Source organism: Carassius auratus, chromosome 14 (assembly GCF_003368295.1).
Source record: "Carassius auratus strain Wakin chromosome 14, ASM336829v1, whole genome shotgun sequence".
Classification (NCBI taxonomy): Eukaryota; Metazoa; Chordata; class Actinopteri; order Cypriniformes; family Cyprinidae; genus Carassius; species Carassius auratus.
Genome location: NC_039256.1, coordinates 8,023,624 through 8,041,144, shown reverse-complemented (window position 1 = coordinate 8,041,144; position 17,521 = coordinate 8,023,624). Strand labels below are relative to the sequence as shown.

The 17,521-nt window shown below is 40.5% G+C and overlaps 1 protein-coding gene across 1 annotated transcript in view; it reads left to right on the top strand.

The window, feature by feature from the left end:
- LOC113113511 (X-linked interleukin-1 receptor accessory protein-like 2) overlaps nucleotides 1-17,521 on the top strand; it is a 201,463-nt gene that overhangs the window by 99,170 nt on the left and 84,772 nt on the right. The window contains exon 3 of the mRNA XM_026279735.1: nucleotides 16,935-17,208. Within this exon, the coding sequence (XP_026135520.1) occupies nucleotides 16,935-17,208 (274 nt within the window). The remainder of the gene's footprint in view (nucleotides 1-16,934; nucleotides 17,209-17,521) is intronic.

Below are 17,521 nucleotides of genomic sequence, written 5' to 3'. Positions count from 1 at the left end.
TATACTGTACACACACACACACACACACACACACACACACATGTGATTTCTTCAAGGTAAGAGCATGGTTAGACAGAAAAAGTGCTGGACTATTGAAGCATTAAATGAGTTCTTGTTTGTTGTGCCGCATGTCTCCACTGAGACGGTGTTCAGACGGACAGAGTCCTGCTCCTGCTCTTATCCCCAGACTCTTCTGTGAGGAGAGCGGCTCTCTGAGACTCGTTGGTCATCCCTGCATCAGAGCGGCGTGCCACACTTCAGTTCAGATTCCACTTCAATGCATGACCGTATTCACCTTTACTCCCTTTGCATTGAGTTGTAAATAGAAGTTGTTGTTAGTTAGCTAGCATCTTTTTAAGCCCAGTTCACAACGATCTGAGCGACACTGACTGTTGTTGACAGCGTGTGTCCGGAGACATGACAGAGTTGAGAAATGTTCAGCTCTACACAAACGAGAGTGACCACAGTGACCCGTCTGATACTGAAGTGAATCGCTCAGCGTATGTAGTTGTTTAAACTAAGCCCAATATATTTAGAGAAGCCACTCACAACAAATTGCCAGCTGGGAAATGGCTTGATGATTCCTCCTTCGGAAACGGACATTACAGCCAGGATCACAGTTTCCAAGTCTGCATATTTTACGTAGCAGATGTAAATAGACAAACAATGTCATTAACAGAGATGTGCAGAGATGGAGGACACATTGGAGAAGGGGAACGGTGCAGTCTGTGGAAGGGACCGCGTTTTATTTGTCAGATATTTTTACATTTGGAGTGGCATTGTCATGAAAATATTGGGGTAGGATAACGTAATATTAGGGCAGTCTTCTTGCTTTCCTAAACTGAACATGAGTCCACCGAGAGCAGATGTGTGGAACATGTCCACCACACAGACTGAGATTCATAAACATTACTATCAGTAATAGTTGTGTTCACCAGAGACACTAGTGACCTGCAGAAGTTCAGATCAAACTCCACCCCAGCGTCTCCAGGTCTGATGCTTTACTGGAGACCAAACTCTGTTAGCTTTGGTTGTTTCTCATCAGTCGCTGGCGAGGAAATGACTCTGGAGCAGAAGATGCAGCTTCCTCTTTCTGAGACGAGCAGTTGTGAGAAATCAATCAGCTGCAGTTCGAATGGATTGAGAACTGTAGCCACATAAAGCATTTCCAACACACACCAGTTCCAGTGTGCTGCACACGTGTTCAAGAAAACAGCTTTCACACTGCTCTCTGACCTCAGACGGGTTAGCATTAGCAACAAAAGCTCCCCAACCAGTCCTCAGACTCAGACCTGACATGTTCATTGTCTTAGACAATCCATGTTTAAAACAAATGCTCTTTTGCTAAACATTTATAATGAGAAAACAATCAATATACAGTACATCTATACAGGTATAATGTTGTCCAAGAATGATTGTTCAATAGAATGCATTTTTTTTTTATATGGCCTAGATATAAATTATTGCAACTGTTGATAATGCAGTTCTTTTTCATGTTGTGTTTTTGTCTTTGTGCTGGTATGACTGTTAGACTGATAGGAATGATTTACACTCGGGTTTCACTGTATTATTCATTATCTGTGCCACTTTACAACAATCTCAGGTGGTCAGCATGGTCATTTGAGTCTCAAATGAGAGTTTGTCTTGAAGAGAATACGTTTCATCATCGGTCATGTAATGATTTTCATGAAAAATCCACATCTCGAACCTGAACTAGAAGTAAAATAGAGTAAAATGATGTTAAATGAGCTGCTGGTGCACCAGAACAAATCTGTGGATATTAGCCACAGCCCTCCACACGACAAGCAGCGAATCAGCTGCTCAATAACACTGAACACTGAACACTGAACCATTTCAGAAGAGCTGTGAGCAGACGATCTGTTCTCAACACTTACAATACTACTACCAATGATAAACACAACAACTATAAATATACATATGTAGTGTGTCAGGCCATTGTAGTCATATTGTCATGTAGTATGATGACCAAAAAGTGATAGTGGTATTACTAAAAAAATGCATTCACAGATTTTTGCAATGTAGCTTCACAGAAAAATATCAAGTTTCTACATTATATTTAGGAGTAGCTTATCAGTGGTGAGGTGACAATGTCCATATGGCAGAAATATACTGTAAAAATCATGCAAACAGATGGTGAACAATCAACAGCGATGTTGCGATTAAACCTATAGCTAGTTTTTTATGTTAGGATCATCTCTTCTTCAGTCATCTCTGATCTTTGTGAGAACTGGATCCACCACGAAGATGTATTCAGGAACTTATTTAGGTGATGTTACATAACAAACTGTCCAAATGGTCCAATTTACTAAAATTATTCCAATTTCTAATTTACCAATTCTTATTTAGGTGATTGATTGATTGATTGATTGATTGATTGATGGTCAGAGAATGGTCACAGTGTTAGTAGCTGTTGTTTGTTTCAGAGGAATGGTCTTTCGTAATGATTTGATTGCTGTGAGTATGGGGATGGGCTGGATGGAAGCTAGCTCCAGTAAGTGTGTGTGTGTGTGTGTGTGTGTGTGTGCGCCAAGGCTTCACTTGCAGCACTGCGCCTCACGCTGTAAAGTGAGTGTCATTCGTATAAGGCCAGCCAGGGACAGACGCAGCAAGTGCAGACACACAGGTGCATACAATGCAAGCGGCCCGTGGTGTCAGAGCTGTCAGTGAAGGAGGTCCTGTAAGCTCCGGGGTGAAGGATGAGCTGGACGTCTGCTGCTTATGAGGAGGTGGAAACGCTCCATCTGTTTCCTCTCAGAGCTTCTCCTGTGCGTCTCTGTGTCCTTCCTTTACTCTTGCGTTTGGGTTGCTCATCATGGGGTCACTGCCACTCTCTCTTTCTGTCCTGACTCTACACTTTGTCTTTGTATTTCTCCATATGCTCTCTCTGTGTCCCCAGAGAGCCTGAGCTACATCTCAATTTCTTGTGCCATCGAGATCGCTTTCACTCCATAATTAGTCACGGTGCACCCCACTTTACAAAAAAGATTCTGTGAAATCAATTAATGGGATGTTTAATCATTTTAGAATAATTTTAAAGTGGGAAAAATGAATTAAGTAGACTTACAGCTTGACCTTATATCACATGTGAATAATTGAAAGTAAAAAAAAAAAATCTAATTTTGTTAAAACGTTGTTTAGTGAAAGTGAGTCATTTCTGCAGCACTGGCAGCATCAAATGGGATTTCAGAAGTGATGAAACACGCTTCTCCAATGCTCTTTCAGTATCGGGAAGCTGCTGACTGAGTGACTGTATGGAATTGACATAAAATCTACAATAGAAATGTAGTTCAAAAAAGTTTTTCACAGTTGACTCATGATTTCATTCTGTTCTGTGTGATTCTGGTGCCAGTTATTTCAAGAGGATTACACAAGTTATAAGAGAGGTTTTACAGTACATTAGTGATATTAAATGCTCATTGGCTATTGAATGAACCACTGCTTCTGATATGCAGTGTTCTTTTTATTGATTACTTTTTGTTTCAATCTCTCAAAATTTACAACAGAAGCCTGGTGGTGAAGACAATAAAATGAATTTAATTACAATGTCACTTGCAGTCGCCACTTGCACTCTCCGCTACCTGCGACATAACATGCAATCGACATTTGATACAAAGTTCAACTAAAGATGGACAATGACAGTGATGTAAAAGGGCTGTAAACAGTTTATTCTATATGAAAAAATGGTTAAAGTGAAACTTTATTTCTGGGCACACTGCCTTTTTTTTTAGTTATGTATTTTAATAATATAGAGGAGCATACTGAGTTTGGCCTTCATCCTCTTAGTCCATTATCCCACATTATGCCATGTTTTTTGCGTTGTGTGAGGAAAATACTATATACATATTCATTATATTATTAAACTGTATATTTAATTTGATATTTTAATAGCATCTTAATATATTAAGCTATGTTAAGTGTTTATGTTTTTCTATGGGAGGAAAAAGTTTAGCCACAGACTTTGTGCATTGTGTTCATATTGTGCTGTTCTGGCCACGGATTTGTGGGTCTTGTCTTTTTCTTGCAGGACCCTGAATGTTATAATACTAAATTAGTTTTAATCATTTAATCACCAGCACAGCGTCTTGTCTCCATTGGCAACACGCACGATCTGTGTCACAGGTAGCGGAGAGTGCAAGTGGTGATTGCAAGTGATTTCAATTTCGTTTTATTTTTTCTTGTCTTCACCACCTGGCTACTGTTGAAAAGTAATAAAAAATAGAACAAAATAAAAAAATAAAGACTGGAAGTGACGTGGCTAGCGGAAGTGCAAGTGTCTGAGAGTGCAAGTGGTGGTCTGCAGCCAGACCCTCTTGGGAGATCCTAATCATGCCTCGAGCTAATTCCAGCCATGAAACAGAAAGTGACTGAAGATCCCTGATCCTTTTAAGTGAGGAAATAGCAAGGAGACAAATAGTCCTGAGCATGAGAAACTTGACTGGTACTTATTCTATGGGGGCATTGCACAAGCTCTCTAGAACCACTGCCAGGTCCCATGAGGTCACCTTAGTGTGCTGTACTGGCCTCAGACTCAGGGTGTCATAGAGGAGACGAGAGACAAGTGGGTGTCTTTCCAATGACTGACCACCGAGAGGGGCATGGTAAGCAGCTAAGGCCACCACGTATACTTTCAGAGTGGAGGGAGATAACCCTTCTGAGAATTGCTCCTGCAAATACTCCAGAATTGTACCAATTGGGCAGCTGACTGGATCTCGCAGTTGCTTTCTGCACCATCAAGTGAAAAGCTTCCTCTTCAAGGCGTACTATTTCCTTGTGTTGGGAGCTCTGGACTGGAGCACAGTCTCAACCACCTCAGTTAAGAGACCAGGTGCTAGGAGATGTGCCCGCTTTAGGAGCCATGCCCACAGCTTACACAACTCTGGGTGGGGGTGAAGAACGGTGCCCCCCCTGAGAGAGGAGGTCCCTCCTGATCGAAATCTCCAGCGGAGAGCCATCGAGATAGGACACCAGGTCCAAGAACCATACTCAGGCCGGCGTACTCTCTGCAGAAATCCCAGGAGCAGAACCATCTGGAAAAAAGCATACAGACAAAGCCTCGTCCATGTTTGTACCATGGCGTAAAAAGTTATCACATTGGATGCCGCTGCCATCAGACCCAACAGACTTTGAGACTGTTTGACAGTGAATGACTGGCCTTCTCTTGTTCTCTTGACTGTTGTGATGATTGACTCGATACAAGCAGGAGACAAACGTGCCTGCATTGTGGTTGAATCCCACACTACGCCTAAATAAGTGGTTCTCTGTAGTGGAGAAAACACACTTTTCTTGGTGTTTAGTCTTAACCCCAGCTCTCTCATATGGGAGAGAACCACATCTTGATTGAGCTAATATAAACCAATTGTAGATATAATTGAGTATGCAGATGCCCTGGAGTCGCAGAGGAGCCAGAGCAGCATCCACACAATTCGTGAAAGTGCGTGGTGAGAGTGATAGGCCAAAGGGAAGAACTCGATATAGTTATACTTCCCCCTGAAAGCAAACCTTCAGGAACCTCCAGTGTTGATGAAGGATGTAAACATGGAAATACGAGTCTTTGAGATCTATCAGTACAAACCAGTCCTCGGACTAGATGCCCTGTCCATTACCCCCCATCCAACTCCACAGTCCAGTGTGAGCACAGTCTTGCCCTGATCAGACATCTCAACAGTAGACCTTACACTCCTCACATCACATCACATCACGTCACATCACTGCTCACTCCTGAGATATGTGCTTTAGCACTGCTCTTCACCTCCTCGTCCAGCACTGCGCTGATAAACTATCTCATACTCTGGAATCAACGGCTTGATTCACTTTCCAGAGGCATGTTGATGGAGGCGGCTGCTGTTTGACACGGCTGACGTCATCATGAAGTTTTGCAGGCAGCACAATGTTAAATTGTCCTTGAATTGTGAGGTCCGGGTGTGTGTGAAAGGGTGTCTGGCACAGGTGCTGGATCCGGCTCGAAGAAAATCACCTGTCTCCAGAGAAACACCGAACTAATGAGCATGTTGAAGGCTGGTGCCAGAAATGTCCACATAATCTCACTAACAGGAGCCAAAGCCAAAGCTCCTGCCGCATATGAATATAGCCTGAAACACAGGAGACAGTCTTACCAGAGAAAAATCTGCTTATTATGAGTGCATATATGTTGTTTTCTCACATGTCCTTCACGAGTCCGGCAGGTTTGAGCGCTGCTGGCAGGTTTTAGTAATGGGTCAGGCACAGGATTCAGTCCGGAAAGCAGCAGGAATCAAGGTGACTTGACTCTCATTCACTGCCAAACCAGAGTTCAGACTCACACACTCATCACCAGCAGCTGGACACCAGAACTCACACTCTTATAATGCTGAGATGTTGTGTGCTATCATTCATTTTAAATGATGATCATTTCCATCAGTTTGCTGTCCTCTCTCGTGCTTTACTCCGTTCACTTCGACTGATTCCATCACTTTACCCCAGCCTGGAAATAAATGAACACTCTTTCATCATTATTTATTCCTTTAACACACTGATTCTCAATGTGAGGAAGGTCTGTGATGAGAGTCTCTGTAAGCTCTGCTCACTCTGGACGCAGCATCATTTCCTCCTCATAATGTTACCATGACAACGCAGCACAGCATCATTCACCACATTAGCTGATCTTCTGACGGAAATGTCTTACATTTTTCAGTTCCTTCACTGAGTCCAACAAAACAAAACAGCATGACTTCTACATACATTTGTGTGTAGCTCAAGCTGTCCCATCATCAGGTTGGGACCCTCTGTGTGGCATCGGTCCAGTGGAGCGTGTGTGTGAGGATCAGTTCATCTGTGACTCACACAGAATAACACCATCCTTTGCTGTAGAGCAACTTTACATTGACTTAATGTGCTTGTTACGTTTGTAGATGGTGTCAAGAAATGGATTAGGGTTGAAAGCGTAAAAATATCCACTAAAATATTAAAAATAACCAATATGTTTATCACTGTACATATTTCTGACTGTTATGATGGTGAAAGTAAATGCTTTATATTTCCGATGCTATCAGTGCAGGTATTTTGCATAAGGATAATGTTATTGCACATGAGGTGTTTCCAGGCTGTCGTGGAAGATAATGGAGTTAATCTATGGCTTCATCAGTCATAAAAACTCTTGGGCCCATTTGCTTTGACAGAGATGCAGTGAAATCACACCATGACCAGACAGATATTAATACACTTCTGTCCTTCAGCCCTTCATGTGCATCACAATCATTTCAATTAAGATTAAACTTTCTGCCAACAGCATGCCTAATTATTTCATACTACAACATTTTTGAAGCAAGACACACACACTAACAATCAACTAAATAAATTCAATTTGATGATGGATATTTAGTGTAATGTATGATTTAGTTTTGTATGATTTTGTTTTCAATAACCGGTCTCTGAATTGTTTGAACAGAAGTTGTAATTGTAATATTCAGAGATTCTTATAGAAGAGTAAAGAAATGAGTGTTCAGCTGTACTGTATGTTGTTTTCTCAGTCTGTTTTCTGTCGTTAACTCTTTGAGCAGTTATTACTGGTACAGCCATCACGGCAGACAGCTCAGAGTCTGTGAGCAGCACAGGCCAGGAGCACCAAAGCCTGGTCAGGTCACCTTAAAAACCACAAGAACACATCACACACCGGTCACTGAAACACAGATCCTTCACTTCAGATCTCCCCTGTCTCTGTGGCATCTTCTTCATTATTTATACACTTAAACCATGTCTTTGTATAAATGTGTAATATACAGACACATGCATGTGACTGGCGCTGAGCTCAGACTCGATCAGTGCTGCTCTGTGAGGACGTGGTCATGAGCTAAACTGCACAGGTGCTTCAGGATGACCTCTCTGCTCAGCTCTCATACTGTAGAGACGCTTCACCGTCGACACAAACGCCTCGGTGCTGATATTACTAACACCAGCACACCAGGAGCACACCAGAGGAGCGGAGACCACTGCTACCTCAAATACTGAAGATTTACACATGCATCAAGAGACTGTCACGTGACGTTTCTCCTCTTTTACTGCTAACCTTTCCCACATCTTTTCCACAGACTGGATGAACGTACTCCGTTTAACTGGATTTGCTTTCATATTCAAAATGAAGCAGCACAACTACAGTGTTTGGATATTCATAATGTCATCCTGCACTGAGTTATTCAGAGCTTCTGTGCTTCGGCTCTATATGTGATATATTTCAGGGCTGACTGTGTTTGCTGTGGTGTGATTGGCTGTCAGAGGAAATGTCACACTGATTCATGGGAGGAAGACACAGTGTCCAGGAAACAGCCTGCACCTGACACTGAGCTGTGAGCGAGTTCATTAAGAGCTTGTGTGTCTCAGTCCGTCAGTGTCCAACACAGACACTCCACCGCTTTAATGATCAGCAAACATTCAGAAGGACAAGCTCGTCTGATTCATCACCTGACACTCCAGAGCACGCACAGCACACATCCTTTCTGATTCAACTCATTACTGATGCAGTCCTTCTCTCCAAACCTGCCATTTAGGAAGCAGAAATCTGAGATGTGTTTGTAAAGAGTCAGCATGTGTTTTATTGTCCCGCGGCACCGAGACGTTTGTCATGTCTTGCTCTTTGTTCATCTCATACGCTCTTCTTCATTTGAACTGCTGGAGCTTGTGATGTGTCCTCTTCTCTCTCTCTGGAGTAATAGTGGCTCTCGCTGATCAATCCCTCTGACGCAGGCTTAAACAGCTGCACTAATAAGTGTGACGTCACATGGGTTTTCTTCTTAATTTGCTTTCTTGGCTTTGCTTTCAAGTTGAATCCCTGAGCTCCAGTGTTGTGGAGAACCAGAAGTAAGTTTCATTTCAGGTCAAACGCATTCATACAGAGCTTTTCATTGTTTCACAGGAGCTTGTTTCTACAGAATAACGTCTGTAATATAATATCTTAATATCTTCAAGCGTTATAGATGCATTTATCAGATTAGAGCTGATGGTAATATACTGCAGTTTACAGTCAGCAGTGATATGAAGAATCACACTTTAACTACCGTGTACATTTATTGAGCTCATATTGAATTGTAAAACACTTGTGCAGCTACAGCTATGATTAGATACAGGTTCTGTGGTACAGGGGTAGTGGGTAAAGAGATAATATTACTAGTTAAAAACATTAAAATCAACGTTTAATGTGAAGATGGATCCTCCTTATTACACATCTGAGACGAGACAAGTCTGAAACACACAGCAATATTCATACAACAGATAGAAATAAATGAACCTGGGATGTTCTTTCCTACTCTTATTACATAGAGATGACCACGGCTTTGATGATCAGGGATATTTCAGAGCTGCGCTGTCGTTACTGTAGATTATTCATCTCATGAGATCTCATGCATGCTTATATAAGCACGTTTTTACTGCTTGATGCATTATTTATTCATTCAATCATAAGTGTTGGATCACGTCGTGCTTGTGGATACTGATTTAACGGATCAGGCCAAATCATCTCACTGTAACAGAGTATAAGTGAGAAGTCAGTTCAGATGGTGCTATAATACAAGCATATGGTTTCAATGAAAAACTCATATCTGAAAACAACATGTGGCTGTGCATTCTGGAGGGACAGATGGTCTGTACGTTACCTTTGTGAGTATGCACTACAGTATGAGTATAGCAGCTTTAGTATGAAATATAAAAACTGTCAGGATTAATTGGTTTGTTCTTGAGACCCCGACGGTCAGTTCAGTACTGCAGATGTTCTCTTGAACCAAAACTGAACTACATCTCCATTTCAATCTCATATATGTAGAAACTAATCTGTAGACTTCTATTACAATAAGTGTAACGCTCTTTGGCCGGTTAACACCTCTTACAAAACCAATCATGTATAAATAGCTCTGAAATGAGGCTTTGGTCTGTTCTGTAGCTGCGCCTCAAGCGATGACACCAATTAAACACACTCTTAACCCTCATGTGGTGTTCAAAACCCAATAACACCTGTGGTGTTCCCGGTCAAAAATGACCGGCCCATAAAAAAAAGCTTATAAATCACTCATTATACCATATTTTCACCCAATCTTGGATTCAATCTTTTTGTCAACTTGTTCTCTTTCAATTAGGACTGGTTTTATATTTCTGTTTGCATCTGATTAATCGTGGGCCTCATTTATCTGAGAGTAGGCATCTCGTTTTTTGAGTAAAAAACAAATAATTTATGAGTAAATTTGGAAATATGAAAAAAAATTATGAAAAAAATGGCTACTGTTGATCACACTAGTCTACTCTAATGTTTCACCAGGAATTTTGTTTTGAAACTTTTGTTTTGTAAAAAATAATGCACAAAGTCACACTTGTGGTGTTCCCGGTCAAAAATGACCGGCCTATAAAAAATAGCTTAGAAATCACTCATTATACCATATTTTCACCCAATCTTGGATTCAATCTTTTTGTCAACTTGTTCTCTTTCAATTAGGACTGGTTTTATATTTCTGTTTGCATCTGATTAATCGTGGGCCTCATTTATCTGAGAGTAGGCATCTCGTTTTTTGAGTAAAAAACAAATAATTTATGAGTAAATTTGGAAATATGAAAAAAAATTATGAAAAAAATGGCTACTGTTGATCACACTAGTCTACTCTAATGTTTCACCAGGAATTTTGTTTTGAAACTTTTGTTTTGTAAAAAATAATGCACAAAGTCACACTTGTGGTGTTCCCGGTCAAAAATGACCGGCCTATAAAAAATAGCTTAGAAATCACTCATTATACCATATTTTCACCCAATCTTGGATTCAATCTTTTTGTCAACTTGTTCTCTTTCAATTAGGACTGGTTTTATATTTCTGTTTGCATCTGATTAATCGTGGGCCTCATTTATCTGAGAGTAGGCATCTCGTTTTTTGAGTAAAAAACAAATAATTTATGAGTAAATTTGGAAATATGAAAAAGAAATTATGAAAAAAATGGCTACTGTTGATCACACTAGTCTACTCCAATGTTTCACCAGGAATTTTGTTTTGAAACTTTTGTTTTGTAAAAAATAATGCACAAAGTCACACTTGTGGTGTTCCCGGTCAAAAATGACCGGCCTATAAAAAATAGCTTAGAAATCACTCATTATACCATATTTTCACCCAATCTTGGATTCAATCTTTTTGTCAACTTGTTCTCTTTCAATTAGGACTGGTTTTATATTTCTGTTTGCATCTGATTAATCGTGGGCCTCATTTATCTGAGAGTAGGCATCTCGTTTTTTGAGTAAAAAACAAATAATTTATGAGTAAATTTGGAAATATGAAAAAGAAATTATGAAAAAAATGGCTACTGTTGATCACACTAGTCTACTCCAATGTTTCACCAGGAATTTTGTTTTGAAACTTTTGTTTTGTAAAAAATAATGCACAAAGTCACACTTGTGGTGTTCCCGGTCAAAAATGACCGGCCTATAAAAAATAGCTTAGAAATCACTCATTATACCATATTTTCACCCAATCTTGGATTCAATCTTTTTGTCAACTTGTTATCTTTCAGTTAGGACTGGTTTTGCATTTAATTTTCAAACTATTTAATTTTAGGAGTCATTTATCCGAGCTTATGCACCTCAGTTTTTGAGTGAAAAAAGCATTATTTGTTAATAATTTTGTCAATATTGTGAAAAAGGTGAAAAAAAGTTTCATCTGTTGATCACACTAGCCTACTTTAATGTTTAACCAGGATTTTTTTTTAAATGCTTTTATTTTGTACAAAATGGCACAAAGTCACACTTGTGATGTTCCCGGTCAAAAATGGCCGACCATTGAAAGTGAATGTAGAAGATTACAAAACACAGGGCTTGTATTTTGAAATGCTTTAATTTTTCAGAAAAGGGGTGCACAGTAACACTTGTGCTGTTCCATGACAATACTGACCATTGTGACATACAAAAAATAAACACATTAACGCTGTCATATAGAGAATACAAATCAAATACTGTTCATTTTCTTTCAGTTTTCCAAATTATGAACTAACCAAAATAAGAAACTGTGACGGTCTCTGTGTGAACTCATGCAAGTGACTAACAAAAGCATTTTTAAGGTAACTTGCAATTGGTCATTTTGTGTCACTTATGCACATGACTGACAACAGTTTAATGTATGTGCCTTGCAAATGTGCACTCTGCATTTGAAACATCTTTTGGGGCACACAAAGTGCATCTCTTTCGTTTCTCTCCTTTGCCTGTGCCAGCTGAAGGACCTGGTTCTGGTGTTTGTATGTCTCTCACCAATGTAGCAGAGGGCAGTGCTCTGGGTATATTTTGGCGCCTCTGTATCAGGGGGCTCACCATGGATTTTCCCAGCTCTTCTAGGAACAGCCTCCTCCTGAAGGTTTTCCTTGTGTAATACTCAAAAAAGTTTGTGTGTTTTAACGTGTGTGTGTCTGGGTAGCGTGTGTATAAATGTATCGATACATGCACAGGTCCAAGGGCTCGATGTTTGCAAGCACATATGCACATATGTGTACATGAAAATAATGAACATGCTCCTGAAAACTAAATTGTTCTGTTATTTTCAGTCTCTCCCATTCACTTTCAATGGTCGGCCATTGTGACCATTTTTGACCATGCCTACTCTCAGATAAATGAGGCCCACGATTAATCAGATGCAAACAGAAATATAAAACCAGTCCTAATTGAAAGATAACAAGTTGACAAAAAGATTGAATCCAAGATTGGGTGAAAATATGGTATAATGAGTGATGTCTAAGCTATTTTTTATAGGCCGGTCATTTTTGACCGGGAACACCACAAGTGTGACTATGTGCCATATTTTTTACAAAACAAAAGTTTCAAAACAAAATTCCTGGTGAAACATTGGAGTAGACTAGTGTGATCAACAGTAGCCATTTTTTTCATATTTTTTTTTCATATTTCCAAATTTACTCATAAATTATTTGTTTTTTACTCAAAAAACGAGATGCCTACTCTCAGATAAATGAGGCCCACGATTAATCAGATGCAAACAGAAATATAAAACCAGTCCTAATTGAAAGAGAACAAGTTGACAAAAAGATTGAATCCAAGATTGGGTGAAAATATGGTATAATGAGTGATTTATGAGCTATTTTTTATAGGCCGGTCATTTTTGACCGGGAACACCACAAGTGTAACAAGGTAACAAAACCCCCACAAAAAAAGTAAGAAAATTTCCCAATTTTTTTTAAATTGTAGTTATACCCTTTGGGAACAAAGTCACTAAGTTTCAGTCCAAAGCGATAACATTAACTATTATTTTCGGGAAAAAGAAAATCTTCTCCGGGTCAAATTGACCCGAACACCACATGAGGGTTAAGAGAAGAATATGATCAGCTCCTGTTAAACACGATCACAGCAAGAGGACTGTAACCAGAGCAGACACTGAAGGGGATTGACTTCTGATAAAGAGTCAATCTGGTGGATTATTCAGCAGGACAGAGGCAAGACCACATCACTGAGAGAAACTCTTTCAGCTTATAGCAGTTTTCACAATGAATACTGTTCTACAGAGACTGTAGGCTTCAAACCACCAGTGAACAAGCTGAAGACTTAAAAATGTTGGAAAGAAGCACAGATGACCACCTGTATAAATATTTGATGCTTTCTCAGTGTAAAACATGGCCCTGCTTTTAAAGACCAGCATTGCAAAGTCATCTGAGATGATGAAGAATGACCTTACAGTGGGAGACGGTGAGAGGCATGGACACAGGACAGATGATCAGTGCTTTACTCTTCAGTCCTGCCGTCAGTGGTCTTTTGTTCGAGGGAACACTTGAACACTTGGTGTTAAGATGCATTTTCAGTGACACGACTTCTCTGACTGCTTGTTCATGGATTTCATTGAGACAGTCCTCAGGAATCCTCTTCATTCAGCTGTTATTGGCCAAGGCCCAAGACATGTCAAACAGCCAATCACAGTTTGTTTCATTCATCGTCATGTTTCGAGGCATGGAAATGTCGCCACAATAACAGATATTTGTGTAAAGCTCTATGACATATTTGAAAGATTATATCCTGCAAACTTTAAATATTTCACATACTTTTGAAAAACCAGCATTTAGTTGATCCTGATAAGCTCTCGTCATCACAGTTGTAAACGCGATGGCTTTCTTCTTTCGAGAGGGGGTGGAATTTTAAGAAAGAAACTCAACACACCAGAGACAAGTACAGATCCACTCAGATTCAGAGCAACTGCTTCAAAACTCACAACACTACTAAGTGTTATTTTTCCAGTAAAAAGCTTCAAGCTCAGGATAATAATCAGATATATTACTCTTTTACTCCTTGCCTTTAGAATTAAAAGTCCTCGTTCTTAGTTGACACAACGTATCGTTAGCCTCTGCAACAGCAAGGCTTTTTACAGTACTTTTGGCTTTGGAGGACCAGAAAGCATTCTCTGAAATCATTCATTATTCATGAGATTCATCCCTAAAACTCACTGAAAACCACAAGGACACTTACATGGATTAATATACTAAAGCAATAAAGGCTGGAAAGTAGACAGGAATGAGAACGAGCGTCCAGAAGTGTTAGACTTTGAATGGATAGAAGACACAAACCATCCTCGCTCACATCATGAAATAATGAACTGCTAACATTCATGTAATAAAAAAGATCTTAATGAAAGCAGCTGATGCACCTGATAGATTGTTTCATCATTAGCTCAGTAAGATTGGAAGTGTTTGAGGTTGTTTGTGGAGAATGTCTCACTTCCGGCTTGGTTTAGTTACACAGACAGCAGCTCACTCACGGTGCTCTCTAGTCTTTATGGCCATGACAGGCTTCAAATGAACGGCCTGTGGAGAGTCAAAGCTGCGCTGCAGTCGATGCACATCAAACACATCCCGCATACAGGTGCAATCACGTGCCCTAACCCTCGCTGCGGTTCTACATTGATTAGCCTTTGAGACCGTTTCACCCGGGGGTCCTCGTCCAGCCAGCTCCATCTGGAGATACATGTCCACTACAAGACATTCACTCACACTTTAGGAGAATTATAAACAAGCTATCAGACGTAAGTCAGCAGTGAAACTGCATTTCAGCACAAAGCGTACGGTGGGCTGCTGTTCTGATATTGACTTTTTGTACCCCTTCAGCTTTCATTTCTGGAATTACTGTACTGCTTCACAATAGAGCGAGCCGGCGCGGGAAACAGGTCAGACAATTACTGCAGGGCCTCGCCATGGATTTCACATTAGGAGCCCAAAATCACAAAAATAATCCTGTTATTAATTCCTTTCTGTCATCAAGCTGTTCCAAATCCAAATGCATTTTTGCTCCTCAAAATTTTGCACAAATCTGCATGCAGTTTTATATATATATGGTATGTATATATAGTATGCAACAATGCCTTGTTGCACAACACTGAACACTAGGGACGCTGGCTCTACATGCTAGTGTCTTGTTTGGATTCCTCATCATGTGACCTGGCCTTTCGCGACCCATCCGAGGTGTCTGTGATGCCGTGAGTAATATCTTGCTCTCGAGTTTGTGTTTTGTTGAAAAGTTCACTAATGCCCTCTTGCTGTGCTGGCGTGACGTCTGCTCTTTTCTGACCGGCCCAGTTCTCAGAGCCTGTTTTGCACAATCCTCAGCCTCATCCATATGCAAACGTTTAGGATCCGCTACAAAGCCTCGCTCAGGCGCTTACCGTGATGCATTCTAACAAGAATTACCATGACAAGCAAGGCGTATCTTGTCCAATTACACCATTGTGCTGCACTCAATATCCGATAAATTAATCATTCAAGACAAGCGCATTATATGTGAAATTACTCGGGGCGACATATGGCTGCCTGTTTACGTAACGTGTAACCTGTGAGCTCCACACGGTTTCTGCTTCAGACGCGTGGCATGAAGGCAGCAGAGCAAACTAATTCAGTGCATACAAGTGTGTGTGTGTGTGTGTGTGTGTGTGTGTGTGATTTCTAGCCCTTCAGAATCAACCCTCTCTTCTTGTCCAGCCATGTGTGATATCACTTTCTCCTTCCATCTTTCCCGCAGCTGTGAAATTCATCAGGCCGAGCGTATATAACAAAAATCCATGCCGTAAATGTGTGATTGTGACAGCGCTTGACATAAATCAGCTCTGGCAGCTTTTGAATGTGAGAGATATTTATGTGATGGGAGGCGGCGCAGTGATGAGTCAGTGTCCGCGCACAAACACCTCTGTAATTGCTCATAAATCCCAGCGTTCGCTGCTGATAGGTGGCCGTGACTTTGATGGGTTTCATCTTTCTATCAGCGTGAAATATTGGAGCGCGGTGAGTGTGCGGCGAGTGTCGTGTGAGAGAGGGAAATGGATTTGTTGCTCTTTGCAGATGGCTGTGCAGGGGATTTGCTTCTGTTTCAGCATTTAGCCACTGATTTTGTAACAAACCACTAACCACAATTGTGAGGTCTGGCACATACACCCCAAAAGTTTGGGATCAGTAAGATTTTTAAAGTTTTTTAAGGAAGATTTTTCTCCTCATAAAGACTGTATCTATTTAACCCAAAAAAGTAATTTTATACATTATTATTGCAATTTAAAATAACAATTTTCAGTTTAAATTTACTTTAAATTATAATTTATTTCAGTCAAATTCAAAATTCAAAGCTGTATTTTCAGCATCATTCCTCCAGTCTTCAGTGTCACATGATCTTCAGAAATCATTCAGATTTATTATCAATGTTGGAGACAGTTGTGCTGCTTCATATATTTTTTGGGACCTGTGATAATTCTTTCAGAGTTCTTTGATAAATAAAAAGTTAAAATGAAAAGTGTTTATTCAATATATATATTATATTTCGCCTCAGATTCATCGTAATCACTCTTTGGCACTGAGCATATGTTGCAGACTCCAGATATGTAATCTATTCCCAGAGTAAGCCCTCCTTATGACAGCCTGGGGTGTTAATAATGGATGTGTCTTCTGTCTCCACAGTGGACGGCTGTATTGACTGGTCGGTGGATCTGAAGACGTACCGTGTGTTGGCCGGAGAGCCTCTGAGGGTGAAGTGTGCTCTCTTCTACAGCTACATACGCACCAACTACAGCGTTGCCCAGAATGCCAAGCTGCGGCTCATCTGGTACAGAAACAAGGGCGACTCCGAGGAGCCCATCATTTTCTCGGGTCACCGGCTGAGTAAGGAGGGAGACTCCATCTGGTTCCGCTCCGCAGAGATGGAGGACAATGGATTTTACACTTGTGTGCTCAGGTGGGTCATTAGTGATCAAACACAAATGAAGTGTGAAGTGAGAAAAACACAGCCCTGTATCACAGCTGACATCACCCACAGATGCTGGAAACCAATCAAGCTGACGGCTAAAAAACAAATATCCAAATCAAGGTGACATCAAAATACTGGACATGACAGTGATTCAATGTGAACTGAACGTCAAACATTTCAGTGTGCGATTTAAATTTTATATGTTCTCCAAAATACCCCTGGAAGAAACGTCTCTAGGTCACGTATGTAACCCTAGTTCCTCGAGGGAACGAGACGCTGCGTCGAACTACGCTTTGGGGAA